The sequence below is a fragment of the Trichomycterus rosablanca genome, chromosome 22 (assembly GCF_030014385.1).
Source record: "Trichomycterus rosablanca isolate fTriRos1 chromosome 22, fTriRos1.hap1, whole genome shotgun sequence".
NCBI lineage: Eukaryota > Metazoa > Chordata > Actinopteri > Siluriformes > Trichomycteridae > Trichomycterus > Trichomycterus rosablanca.
In genome coordinates this window covers 7,200,424-7,215,050 of record NC_086009.1, presented here as the reverse complement: position 1 = coordinate 7,215,050, position 14,627 = coordinate 7,200,424, and the positions used below count along the sequence as shown (strand labels likewise).

Below are 14,627 nucleotides of genomic sequence, written 5' to 3'. Positions count from 1 at the left end.
AAACCGACGACATGGTCATGTGCGGCCAAGGCTCATTGATGCACGTGGGGAGCGAAGGCTGGCCCGTGTGGTCCGATCCAACAGACGAGCTATGTTCTGCTGGGAAACCTTGGGTCCTGCCATCCATGTGGATGTTACCATGACACGTACCACCTACCTAAGCATTGTTGCAGACCATGGAAACTGTATTCCCTGATGGCTGTGGCCTCTTTCAGCAGGATAATGCGCCCTGCCACAAATCAAAAATAGTTCAGGAACGGTTTGAGGAGCACAACAACGAGTTTGAGGTGTTGGCCTCCAAATTCCCCAGATCTCAATCCATTCGAGATTCTGTGGGATGTGCTGGACAAACAAGTCCGATCCAAGGAGGCCCCACCTCACAACTTAGAGGAGTTAGCACAGCTTCAAGGGTCTAGTGGAGTCCATGCCTCGATGGGTCAGGGCTGTTTTGGCAGTGAAAGGGGGTCCAACACAGTATTAGGAAGGTGGTCATAATGTTATGATCGGTGTATGTATGTTTGATATTCATATATAATAAACCTGTCTTGGGATTTTTACACTGGTCATGTTGTCAAGGTCAGGAACGTGGTATGACCTCCTAGTTCCTCATTACTGATTGCTTGAGTACAGCTATGGACGGCAGTGTCCATAAAGATATCACTTGAATTTGGTGTAAAGGACCTCCAGTGTCCCGTATGGAGCAATGACCCCAACCTTCTAAACACCTTTGTGATATATTAGAATGAATTATTGGTATTCTTGGTTGGACTTTGTATTGACCACATGGTGCACTGCTTGTTATGTGAACTATATGTGTGTGCTGCAGGTTTACGGGGTTTGATCAACCTGGGCAACACGTGCTTCATGAACTGCATCGTGCAGGCACTGACGCACACGCCGCTGCTGCGCGACTTCTTCCTGTCGGACCGGCACAAGTGTGAGATGCAGGCCAACTCGTGCCTGGTGTGCGAGATGTCTCAGCTTTTTCAGGAGGTGAGCTGAACGGGTTTGTGTGTGTGAGGGTGTGTGTACGTGTAATGTGTGTCCGTCTAACATTACTATGCAATTTTGGCGGCCCTGCCATATTAACAATTGATGGAAACGTGCAGATACTAACATTACCAAAAGCTAGTGAGTGGAACATGTTTTTAAATCAGTATATAGGTGGGGTCAGGTGACCCCCCACCCCCAGTGTATGTTGTGATTATGTAATGTATTATGTAACTATCCAATGGGTTTACTTTACCCAAACTTGAACCGTAGTGCTGCAAAAGCCAATTCTTTCCCTAATATTAATCCTATTTCACCAAGGTGACTCTTAAATGCGTTTCTTCCACCTTCAGGCGTCTGTTTATACCAGACTCAAGATGTCCAGCCACTCCAAATGGCTTCAGCACATCACTCTCTCTCATTAGCACCACAAGTGTTTAGCACCTTAAAGAACTGTGAATTGTGTTAGCACTTCCAGGAGGCAGAATGTTGGAAAAACGTGCACACAGATGAAGTGGAGTTCAGCAAGCAGCTCAGACGAGATGAAGTCAGAAAGAATTTAATATTTGATTTTATTATATTCCCGTTAGCGATGAATGTGGCTGAACTGCATGCAACGCATTGTTTTATTTATTTTTATTTTATTTTCTATTAATTATCCTTTTGAGGCACTGACGGGGTGCGCTGGAGGGTTACAAGATCGTTCCTAACATTGTTATCGGTTCAAATCCACGCCCCTCAGAAGACCTGCGACCCTCCTTGGCCGGCGTGGGTACTGAACATGGTAGGGATGTCACGATTCACCACAAGACAGTTGATGACCGATTCAAAAATCCCACGATTCAAATCGATTTGACATGTAAATTGGATATATTCACTTTAAACAGCAGAGGGCACTGGCGCTATACGCCTCGCCTGGTTGACGTCACTGGCGCTATACGCCTGGTTGCCAAATTCGGGGATTTTCAGCCAAATTGGGCTTAATTCACATTTGTTTTGCATAGTTTGTACCTACGTCAGGAATAAAAGGGCATTCATTATTTAGATAAATAAAAAATACTCACAAAACAGTATTATTTTCTTTTTTTAAGGAAACTTTGTCATCATTTGTCTTAAATTTCAGTTAAAGTGTATTAGAGTGTATCGTTACATCCCTAGTACAGTGTGGAGGTTGGTTGCGAGGGCATTGGGGAATTGGATATATTCCAAGAAGGCCGTTCCCTCTCCCTATTTCTTGCTCTCCCTCTTGATCTCTCTGCCCCTTTTCTTTGTAGTTTTACTCGGGTCACCGCTCTCCCCACATACCGTTCCGGTTGCTACACCTGGTTTGGACACACGCACGGCACCTGGCGGGTTACGAGCAGCAGGACGCACACGAGTTCCTCATCGCTGCGCTGGACGTTCTGCACCGCCACTGCAAAGGTAACACACACAGATACACACTTAAAGACTCTGCACAGTGAGATTTGTTGCTTTTAAGTTGTTCCAACCCCTCTCTCTTTCTCTCTCTCAGATGACGACAACGGGAAGAAGGCTAACAATCCAAATCATTGTAACTGCATCATTGACCAAATTTTTACTGGTGGACTCCAGTCAGATGTGACCTGCCAAGTGTGCCAGTAAGTATATACTGAAGGAGTACAATCATATAGAGTGGTGTAAAATATTTGCATTATCTTGAGCAGTAATGACTATTTACAAGGAAAAAGGAAAATGGGCGTTTTATCTTTCACTGATAAGTCTGGATGGTCCAGTTTTCTTTGATCCATCTGAGATAAGCTTGAGCCCAGAGATCGATGCACACTTGCTGCAGTGGCGGACTGTATCAAGTGTTGGCGGTTTTCCAAAGTCCCCCTGAGCCCATGTGGCAATATTTGAGACATATTTGGGGATTGAGGGTCTTGCAAGTTAAACAGATGTTTCTGGTCTTGCCCTTTGTGAGGTTTGGTACAAAGTGGTGAGCCACAGACCATCTTAAAAAAATACTACAAAATAATTCTACTGTATTTCTGTTGAGAGCAATGTCTAATATATCTGGAAATGTACACAGCACTCTTGTAACAACCTTATTTTTACTCTTCTGCAGTGGTGTTTCAACTACGATAGACCCATTCTGGGACATCAGTCTGGACCTTCCTGGCTCGTCCACACCTTTCTGGCCGCTGAGTCCAGGAGGCGATGGTGCTGTGGTTAACGGAGAGGGTCACACGTCCGACAACACCACTCTTACAGACTGCCTGCGCCGGTGGGTTTGTTTCATTTTTGTTTTTGCCATGGATAACGCCACATCTATTTTTTTCATGTTTCCTTTGGTCCTTTTGAGACATGCTTGGGCCTAGAGACCTTAGCGTTTTTGTATACAATTTATGTATGGCTTTCTGTTTGCGTACTTCCGTGTATGTGTGTGTGTATGTATGTATATATATATACAGTACAGGCCAAAAGTTTGGACACACCTTCTCATTCCTGTGGTTTTTCTTAATTTTTTAAAAAATTTTCTACATTGTAGATTAATACTAAAGACATCCAAACTATGAAGGAACACGTATGGAATTATGTAGTAAACAAAAAAGTGTTAAACAAACCAGAATATGTTTTATATTTTAGATTCTTCAAAGTAGCCATCTTTTGCTTTAATGACAGATTTGCACACTCTTTGAAATTTTCTCAACCAGCTTTATTAGGTTTCCACCTGGAATGGTTTTCAATGAATGTTTGTGCCTTGTCTAGAGTGAATTTTTGGAATTTGTTGCTTTTTTAATGTGTTTGAGACCATCAGTTGGGTTGTGCAGAGGTAGAGTTGGTAAAATATAAAACATATTCTGGTTTGTTTAACACTTTTTGGTTCACTACATAATTCTTCATAGTTTGGATGTCTTCAGTATTAATCTACAATGTAGAAAATAAAAATAATCAAGAAAAAACATTGAAGAGAAGGTGTGTCCAAACTTTTGGCTGGTGTGTCCAAACTTTTGGCCTGTACTGTATATATATATGGTCAGCTATTCTATACAATTGATTTATTTAACTTTTCTCTTAAATTTATTTATATAAACACACTTTTTATTATGTTGTTTCTTGCTCTTGTTCCACTCGGCAGGTTTACTCGGCCTGAGCATCTAGGCAGCAGTGCCAAAATTAAGTGTGGCAGTTGCCATAGTTATCAAGAATCCACCAAACAGTTGACGATGAAGAAGCTTCCCATAGTTGCCTGTTTTCATCTAAAAGTAAGTAAAAACGATCACTGTAAGTACCGGTGGTGGAAGAACAGCACAGAACTACACACAACAGAACACACAACACAGAGCTTTGTGTTTTAGAGCTGAAAATAGATCAACAGAGCTTACACAAAGTGAAACAGATGCTGTTGCTATCCTTTTTTTGTTTTAAATGCAGGTACTATCGCTGTTAAAAAAACGACCACACCATTTCTGGTATTCTGAACGGCCCAAGTTTGAGGCCCCAGCTCTGCTACTGGGTGGCTGGCAGGCTGTGCTAAATTGGGGGAAAAAAAGGGGGAAATAATTCATAAATAAAATAGCAAATAAAAGACCAGATTTACACTTAAACCTTTGATCAGACAGCATCTTGACAGGACAGTACACACTAATGTCCTAGCCTGCCACCTCTGAGAGCTCGAGTTCTCAAGTACGAGTCTCGGACATGCTGAGTGTCCATGTGGCCGTCCTCGGTCAGAGCGGGGGTGGTGCAAGAGGCGGATGAGTTGCGATAGGGAATTGGAATTGACTAGATTGGTAGACGGGTCAGCAGCCTTTGTGAAATCTTGTTTTTACAGATCATGCTGGAACAGCACTTTATTATTATCATTCTTATTCTTACAAACAGCTCCTTGCTGTCTTATTTTTTCTCATCTCTGAATTTCTTTTTCTTCTTGACTCCACCAGCGCTTTGAACATTCAGCCAAGTTGCGCAGAAAGATCACGACCTATGTGTCCTTCCCTTTAGAGTTGGACATGACGCCCTTTATGGCCTCCAGGTGAGCCCTCGTTCCTCTTCTTTGCTTCTTTGAATTGATTTTGTAAAATATTTGTATTTAGTGTGTACTACAGTACATTATAATAATATTTGAGTCTTTTCTATTTATTACTTCAAACGTGACCCAACTTTGTTTCTATGTACTGTACATTTTGCTTTAACAGTAAAGAAAACAGAGTGAATGGCCAGTACCAACAATCAGTAGAAATATTAAATGATAACAAGTAAGTACCACTTTCATTCTTTAGCCAGACTCTTTACATGAACTGTAAAGTATGTGGACACCTGGCATCTGGTGGGTGACCGAATGTTAATGAATACTGTGCTTGTTTGTATTTCTTTCACAGGTATGCCCTGTTCGCTGTGGTAAATCACCAAGGCACGTTGGAAAGCGGCCACTACACCAGTTTCATCCGGCAGCACAAGGACCAATGGTTTAAATGTGACGATGCCATCATCACCAAGGCCAGCATAAAGGACGTGCTGGACAGCGAGGGGTAAGCAGAGATATTCTGTCTCGAACAAAGGGGAAAAATACAAATCTGTGACCTCTATTTAACTGACAAAATTACACAGAAATGACTTAGTGTGCACTGACCAGATTAATTGTATTCTGTAAATACAAGTGAATTTTGGATTTGATGCTCTCATGACATTCAAGAAAGGTTGGGACGTGGGTAAAATAAATAAAAAGTATCAATTATTTTTAAACAATCCCCAATAAGCGGGTAAATTGGTAATAGGTCGGGGTACATGACTGGCTATAAAAGACTAATCAATCAAAGTCTTTGACCACTTTGCACCAAATTTGGTCAGAGAATTGTCAGCCAGTTCAAAAAGAACATTTGTCAATGCATGATTGCAAATACTTTTGATTTCACCATCTACCGTACATAATATTGTGAAAATGTGCATGGCCTTGAATAAATACATGCCACCTATCTTTTTTACACCAGTCAGCAGTGGATTTTCACAGAGAGCCGTACAGTATACAGAGTCGTGCTATGCTCTGTGTTTTTCTTTACCAATAATGCCGGCTCCACAACCAGACAGCAGGGGTCACGTTTGCAGTGGCAAATCCGGGAAACCCTGTGTGAGCTCCCCACTAGGTCTATCACAATTAAAGTGATGCCACCGATGTGCTTGTGTGCTATCAATCTGAAGATTTTCGGTTTAAATCCAGGCTCTGCTATGAAGCCACTGTGGGGTCCTTGAGCAAGGCCCTTAACCCTGTCTGCTCCAGGGGTGTCATATGATGCTTCCAAACAAGTTTGGATATGTGGAATATGGAAATTTCACTGTACTGCACACATGTATGTGGATATATGATAAATAAAGGCATTCTTTATTTATAAGCCATTGTGTTGAAACAACCGAGCTAGCTCTTAGAATCTCAGCTCTGCTGTCAACAGGCCAGGCACATGTGATTGGCTACGTCTGTGAGAGGGCGGGTCCTAGGGATTCCTGGTTGCTCCTGCAATTACGACCTTTGCTGTATAGTAGATGGCATCTGCGTAGAGACGGTGAATAATGGAGATCAGTTCGTGACCCGCATTGTGCAGTCGAAATTGTATGCACGTGTTGGAGAGGGTGTGTTTTTTTTTTTTAGGTACAGCCCTCCTTGGTCAAAGTAGAGGTCTGAAACAGTAGAGGAGATACACCTGGGTACCTGAATACGACTGGGTGGCTTGGTGGGGTAGCACTGTTGCCTTACAGCAAGAAGGTCCTAGGTTTGATTCCCAGGTGGAGAAGTTTGGGCCCTTCCTGTGTTGCGTTTGCATGTTCTCCTTGTGTCCGCAGTCCAAAGACGTGAAAGTGAGGTGAATTGGAGATACAAAATTGTCCATGACATGAATGTGTTTGACATTAGACTTGAACTGATGAATCTTGTGTAACTCGGTTCCATGTTCAGCTTAAGTAATTCTGTATTTCCTCTCCGGTACAGGTACTTGTTATTTTACCATAAGCAGTTCCTCGAATACGAGTAGCCTTAACCCATCTGCTGCCTGTGAAGTGCTTTGTTCATCCAGTGAGAGTGATGAAGACGCAACCCTGCAACGGAGGACAGAATTAACACAAGCATACTTGAATCTGTGACTACCCATCTCCTCCCTTTCACAAAGGGGCCAACAATGTAAAATAGACTAAAACTAACCCAATCATGCAAAGCTCAGACCGGCGCTGAGCTAACCGTTACTTGACGTGAGAAAAGTGCAGCAGAGCAGGAGGCTCATGATCGCTTCTCAGCTCTCCTGCTTTCTCCACTATTAAAAGGAAACGTGGTCGAGCTGTGAGCGGATCAGGAGAAGGAACATCTCGACTTCAGTACTACAGTATTTGTTTTTTTTGTAGCGTTCTTTTGCTTTCTTTCTTTTATTCCTGCTTTGTCGTTCTGTATTTTCCTCTTATGGTGCTCTTAATGAATCTGACCAAGCATTAGTACCCTGACTGGGTGGGGTGTCTGTTTTGCATATGCACGTAGACTGAATGCGACAAAATGCAAAAGAAAATAACATAACACAAGTAGCCTAACAAAGCAGGTTTCGTTTTAATATTTGGGTTGTTTGTGTGTGCTTATTATTATTATTATTATTTTTTTAAGAACCGGTTATGAGTATTGTTTGATATTTCTCGTAAAATACAGTATGAATCTAGCCTCTTTTCTTTAAGCATGGACTTCTGGGTAGAGAGGACTAATGTGGGATGTTTCTTTTTGTATCATTTCCATTCTTTCATTTTTTAAATTAATCTTTTCTCGGTTGTTCTGCAGGGTCCTGGCAATTTATTTATTTAATTATGAGTATGTAAAAATTGCTGTCGTCAATTGAAATCATCTGCACACAGGAATATAGTTTGAACATTTTTTTGAACAAGACGTTTCCAGTCGTTCTTCTCTGACTGAATGATTAGAACATGGGTGAACACTAATTAGAAGTGATGTCCACAGACATTTGGTGTTAACCATATAGTATACATACAAACAGGCATTTGGGTGGTGCAGCGGTAACATGCAAGCCCAACACTGCTGACATCTCGAGCTCTCAAGTTTGAATCTCAGCCGGCCAGGCTCCTACACGGATGCGATTGGCTGTGTCTGTGGGAGGACAGGCCGAAAGGATTCCTTGTTGTTGCTTCAATTACGAGCTTTGCTTTGACTGGTCCGAGGTGCCTGCATAGAGGTGTCGATTAATGGAGTTCAGTACATGACTCCCCGGATGCAATACTGATTACTGTGTGAAACTGGCTCTTGCAGGTGAAAAGAAGCGGTTGACAAACTGCACACGTGTCATTGGGCGCATGTTAGATATTGTCCAATCGTTCTGCTCTGACTGAATGATTAGAACATGGGTGAACACTTTAGAAATGATGTCCACAGACATTTGGTGTCAGCCATATAGTGCACATACAAAAAACTTCAATTATTAATTTGGCGTTATTAAGTGTTGACAGTTCTGTCTGCTGTGGTGTTTCTAATTAATAACCTATGGATGGTGCAGCGGTAAGACGCACGCCCACCACTGCTGACATCTTAAGTTCTCGATTTTAAATCCCAGCTCTGCTACACGGATGTGATTGGCTGTGTCTGTGGGAGGACAGGCCGAAAGGATTCCTTGTTGCTGCTGCAATTACGATCTTTACTGGCTGGTCCAAGGCGCCTGCATAGAGGTGTCGAATAATGGAGATCAGTACATGACTCTCCAATACTCCATCACATGGACAATAAAAACAGTACTGTAGACATTGTGGCCCGCGTTTCAACAGCATTGTATTTACGACAGACCTGGTTTTTGGTAGTTATTCATGGTTAAATTTGACTATTCGGGCACAATTTAGGGGTTTCTTTCCAACCTTGCCCTAAGCCCACTTTTCCATGTACTTTTTGATGGGTCCAGTAAAGCTAGTATCATCACTAGAAAGAAAACCATGCCTTAAATGAACCATTTTTGAGTTTTTATAACATTAGATTAATAATCTAAGGTACTGGGTGTGTTCTCTTGACCCAGCAGATTTCTAGAAATCACACATTACGGGTTCTTTTCTTCCCCAAATTATTAAAATCCCAAGTGTGCTATGAAACCCGTTCGTTATAAATGGTAAGTAAACAACTGTAAGTGTATTATTTTGTGCAATATTCTTTGACGCTATAATGCCAGTATCGGGAAATTGACACACCCTGCTGCGTTATTTTTTTTATTTACCTTTCACTTTGTTCTTTATTTGTCAACCATACTCCCTACCCTCTCCCATCTCTTCTACTACCCTTAAAAGTCCTAGTAAGTACATTTCTGTTTTGTCTCAGGTTACCACTGAACTGCGGTAACGATTTATCAAGCTGACAATGGCTAGGAGGACGAACAGCAGATCTGACCAGTTTCGCAGGCTGACCATTTGGCCAGACGGCTACTCCAGTGTTATATTAGTGATGCCACTGTGCCTCTGCGCATGTGCAATTTAGCTCTGATTGGCTGGTAGGAGCCAAGTCTGTAGACCTGAGCTAGACTAAGTGTTAAAGGTGGGCTTGACCAGGTCTTAGAATTTAAGGGTTTCTTCTTGGCTCACAGATTGTAGATTTAGTAATGGTAGTCTCGGTCACCACAGAATTATTTTGTCATAGATTTTGGGTGTATTGTTGGTCATTTTGGTTTTCATGTAATACCACTCGAGCCTTATACCACAAAGCTATGTAGTTTAGCATACATTATAAGTATAAGTATATAAGGAACACTCCTTCAAATGATTAAATTCACGTCTTTCAGTCACAACAGTTGCTAACAAGTATAATAAGTATATATAATTATATACAGCATTGTTTGCAGAATTTGAAGAGGAGACGTACAGTGACCATGGACTGTTCAGCAGCTGAAGTTTTGTTTTAAAGAATGGGCAAAAATTCAGCCACAACCGCAACGATTTAGTATACTTGTTTCCCAAAGGATTAAAAAGAGAAATTAATTAATTAAGAAATTAATTAATCTCTGACCCAACTGTTTTGAATGTATTGCAGATATCACATTTAAAATGTGTTTGCATTAAAAAAAATTATTAATTTGGTCAGTCATTAGAACATTAGAAATCTGCAATTTGTTTGAACCTTTGATAATATTACAAAGAAAAGATTCTTGTTTTTATTGCATTTCACAAAGTGTCCCAACTTTTCTGAAAATTGAGTTTGCATATGTAAGCAAATTAATGTCTCAAATAAATTATAGAACAACTGACCAATTGGCCATGATGAAACTAATCATTGTTTGTTAAAATGGAACTTTTGGAGCTACTAAATCTGTAGACGTTCCAACAACCCAGCTCACCCCAGATCACCCTGGATGAGGTTCAAGTCTCGAAGCTGTTCTGGCCATTTCATGATTCAAAACCTAGCATTTTTGTCCTTATCTTCTAAGGCTGGTTGAGTATAGCCTGGAGGTACGTTTCAGGTCATTGTCTTGCTTAAGGATTAATCCCTGGCCATTAGAAGGTACTGGCAGAGCAATATCCTGTTCTAGCCTCTGGGTCAGTTGCCATCTCTCGAGTTAGCTGCAGACCATCACAATATGGAACCATCTTTTCACCTACTCTTATTTTATATCATTCAGATTTGTCTATAATACCTTCTTCTAGTTGTCAGTAGTTCACTGGTGGTGCTGCATATCCCAGACGAGCCTTAATGTATCATTTTGTCCTCTATTTTTTACTGTCAAACTTGCAACTTGAAGTGTCCTCTTTACAGTTAAAACTAAAACTAAAGTATCAAGCTGGATCCAGGGTTTGAATCCCCAGTGGTGCTATCGACCATTTGGGTGGGTGGAAGGGGGGTTCAGATGACCCCTATTTGATTGGCATTCTGGGGTGTGTTGCTGCATTGCATCCCGTAGTTCTGGTGGGGCACAACCCGTGGCAACCCTGATTGGGATAAAGATGTAGTAAACAATGAAAATAGTTTTTTTTGTATTATTATTATTATTTTTAACTGACCGTAGTTATTGTAAACACATCACAGAAGTTGCAGACAAATGAGGTATGAATTGATGGCGTGTTTCTTATAGCAAATTCTGCAGGAAAACGGGTTTAAAACGTTAGCACGTTCATAATAAAGTGTAATGCTGCTCGGGTAAATCACTATGCTGTTTCAACATGGAGCTAAAGACAAAAAACATCACACACTAGGGTATTGTGCATGCAAATTTGCATTCTTGTAGTATCACCAATTCTGAGACCTCAATGCATAACCAGTGTGTGTACAAGACATGATAAACGATATTTAGGTTCCTGTGATCTAATGTGGTGAAGTGAATGTCCATGCCTTGTCTGGTCACTCATTCAGGGAAATGGTAAAGAAGAAAATAAAACTCGACTGGAACATGGTGTCTTGGGTTGTTATTCTTTCTCCAGCCTTTATTCTTTCATCTTAAGTTTAAGCCAATTTAAGAGCCTTAAAAAGTCTTAAGATTTGTGATTCATTTTTTACTAATCACTTGACCACTTTTAGGGTAGCCATGGGTTTGACTTCACCTGTAAACACAGCTCACCATTTAATTGCAAGTATGTTTTCAATGTTTAAAAGAGCCAAAATTAATAAGAAAAAGTCTATAGAACTCTATATGGCAGACCAAGATAAATCATTAAATTTTTTCCACCTTTATTGTGACTTATGATTGATTGATTAATTGATCACTTCACTGATCCCCAAATGGAAATTTTTCTATCACAGCTGTGACTGTTCTGGAGTCAGTCTTGCCTCGGAATATCGCAGTCCAATCAGCGTCGAGTTGTGTTCCGTACAGTTCCACCCCTTTCGGGGCGACTTCAGTCTGACTGAAAATTGCCCCGGATTGCTCTCGTAGACTCATGTTAAGGCTCTTTTTTTCGAACTGCAGGCGCTGCAATACATTCTGAATGGGTTCTGGGAGGGCTCGCACTTACGAGCTTGCGTCACACGTAACCTGGTGTCGCGATCTCGTCACCATGACTACCATTACCTCAGTTCGGAGAAACTCCATCGTGTAATCAGGATAAATTAGCAACTTACGAATTAGGGCCACCCAGACCAAATTTAAATATCTACAAAGGGGGGAAAATCATAAAGTTACAAGTAAATTACAAGTAAGTAATGTAATTTTTAAATTGTGAATTGTGATTGCACTTATTGTATCTCCCCAATTGTTTAATTGTACTTCTTTATTCATTGCACATCAGCCCCGATGCCCCAATCTTTATTCTGGATCTGCTGCACCTAAAATAAAATGCTATCTGATTAAGACTGAATCAAATTGTTAGTGTGAAGGCTTTACTTCATTTTATGATTAATGGTAAAGCTGGTCTCTCTCCATGTTTAAAGTTATTTGTGAGGGCAAACTGACAGATGACTTAAGATGTTAATTATTTAAGCTTTAATTTACCCATTGAACGGGTCACCTCGGCCATCATCGCAACAATTGCCCCCCCCTGAGAGATTTGGCAGGAGCCGCCACTGGGTCAGACTAAACTAAACTAAACTAAACTAAATAAGCCAAACTACAATGCTAGTTTGGCTTATTTAGCCAAAAAGACCAGAAGTATGGCGGTAATATGTGAAGCATTTAAACCCAACAGCACTGCACCCACTGTCAAACATGGTCATGGTAGCATTTTGTTCAGGACCTGCTTTGTTTTTAATCAAACTGGTGCATTGCAGATATTGGACGAAATGAGAGAAATGACCATTTTCATGATATTTCAGCACATCATCAAACCATCAGAAAGAAGGTTGAAATCTTGGATCCAGCTGGGTGTTTGTACAGTACTAAAACGGCTAGATTAGGCTAAAAGTAAGCTTCTGGGCCTAATTCCTGAGGTATTTTCTATGGATAATATGTGGACTTCACAAAAAGGCATGTCGGTGTCAGATAATGAACGAATTTGGTTAAACTCTACCAAGAATAATGGATAAAGATCCAAGCAAAGTTGTGTTAGCTGCCAAAAGTAGCTAATTAGGGCAGAAAAAGCTAAGCGTACGTTCCAGTTATTACCAGTGTTTCCAGTTTCAGTACTTGAATTTGCTTCTTTATGCACTAGATGGAGCCAAATGCTTTTGCTCGAAGTCTGAATCAGTGATGGGAATTTCGGCTCCTTTTAGAGAGCCGGTTCTTTTTGCTCGGCTCACCAAAAAGAGCCGGCTCTTTCGGCTCCCAAGTTGCTCCTTAGATTTTTTTGTTGCTTAAATTAATTAATTACCAAATTACATGTCAAATGAATTACTAATGTAAAAAAACATTGTATCAAATGTTTATTATTTAAATTGCTTTATCTATATACTCAACATGGAACAGAGTGCTCCATCAATACATTTTAAAATACAAAAACAAAGACCCATCTCAATTGGACAAAAAGATCTGATTGTTTATATTATTTGCAAATTTGCATCTAGAGTGGGGCGGCACGGTGGCTAAGTGGGTAGCACCTCACAACAAGAAGGTCCTGGGTTTAACCCCCAGGTGAAGAGCCCGGGTCCTTTCTGTGTGGAGTTTGCATGTCTTTCCCATGTCCACGTGGGTTTCCTCCGGGCGCTCCGGTTTCCTCCCACAGTCCAAAGACATGCAAGTGAGGTGAATGTTCCTGTCATGAATGTAACCAAAGTGTAAAACGTGACGTTAAAATCCTAATAAACAAAACGAAATAAACAAGCATCTAGAGTGAAACAACATTAACGAAGCATCACTCAACAAAATATAAATGAGAAACAAAAAGAAAAATCAGCATCCAGGTGACAGTATTTGTAAGTATTTAGTGAAGATTGGCATTCAGAAAAACCAAGGAGCTCATCTTTGAGGGGTTGATCCTGTTTCTCCTTTCTGTTATGATCTGCCCTGTTTTGGAAAAGATTCTCTCTGATTCTCCCCCCTGCTCAGTGTAAAAACATAAACGCCACCACGTATCTTGACCAATCACTTGCGGTTTTGACAGAAAACCCCCCCCGAAAAAAAACGAATCGGCTCCCAATCAGGAGCCGGATCCCGTCGTTCACTTTAAAGAGCCGGCTCTTAGAGCGACCCATCACTAGTCTGAATGCACTTGTCTGTGGTGCTAGTTAAATGCTAGTTCGGTGTGCACTTGATGCTAAGCTATACGTTTTCAAGATAGATTAACACTAATATTATTAAAACACAACCAAGTACACCAAAGTAGGTTGCGGTGGAAAGGCGTCTATGACCTCTGGATAAAGTTAAAATGACAACGTGTGAAAATAATGTAAAATAGAGTATGGTGGTCTAAACGCAATGAAGTAATCTCAAACTTGCTAACTCAAATTTCCTCTCGGCAATACGAAAGCCAATCATGTAATATGTAGGTTTTCAAAAAAAAAGAGGACACTTGTAGTAAAAAAGAGGACTTATGGGGGGACGCCATGGCAATGTGTATGGGGTAGGGGTTTAAATATTTGACACATGCATTAATAATGCAACTATGCTATTAAACTTAAACCGCTACTCTACACATTTTTAGGTCCAAAAAAGAGGACATGTCCGAGGAAAATAGGACGTATGGTCACCCTAATTGAACCCTGGATGCAAGCTAGCGTAACTTATTGCTGTGCCACTTTTGCACCCTTAAACTGTTCATTTTAATGCTTTTTTTCTGGTATCTATTGGTTAATGTTTAAATTGTTC

At 40.8% G+C, this 14,627-nt stretch overlaps 1 protein-coding gene across 2 annotated transcripts in view; it reads left to right on the top strand.

Moving 5' to 3' along the window:
* Positions 1-9,846, top strand: part of LOC134335968 (ubiquitin carboxyl-terminal hydrolase 22-like) — a 29,615-nt gene extending 19,769 nt beyond the window's left edge. The window contains exons 5-13 of one of the 2 annotated variants that reach the window (XM_063018625.1): positions 827-993; positions 2,265-2,412; positions 2,504-2,609; positions 3,077-3,235; positions 4,091-4,217; positions 4,896-4,987; positions 5,151-5,210; positions 5,334-5,483; positions 9,804-9,846. In XM_063018625.1, the coding sequence (XP_062874695.1) occupies positions 827-993; positions 2,265-2,412; positions 2,504-2,609; positions 3,077-3,235; positions 4,091-4,217; positions 4,896-4,987; positions 5,151-5,210; positions 5,334-5,483; positions 9,804-9,810 (1,016 nt within the window). In that variant the 3' untranslated portion in view covers positions 9,811-9,846. Of the gene's footprint in view, positions 1-826; positions 994-2,264; positions 2,413-2,503; positions 2,610-3,076; positions 3,236-4,090; positions 4,218-4,895; positions 4,988-5,150; positions 5,211-5,333; positions 5,484-6,931; positions 7,932-9,803 lie in introns of those variants that run through there. The other variant, XM_063018624.1, reaches the window with a different exon arrangement.
* Positions 9,847-14,627: the final 4,781 nt, after the last annotated feature.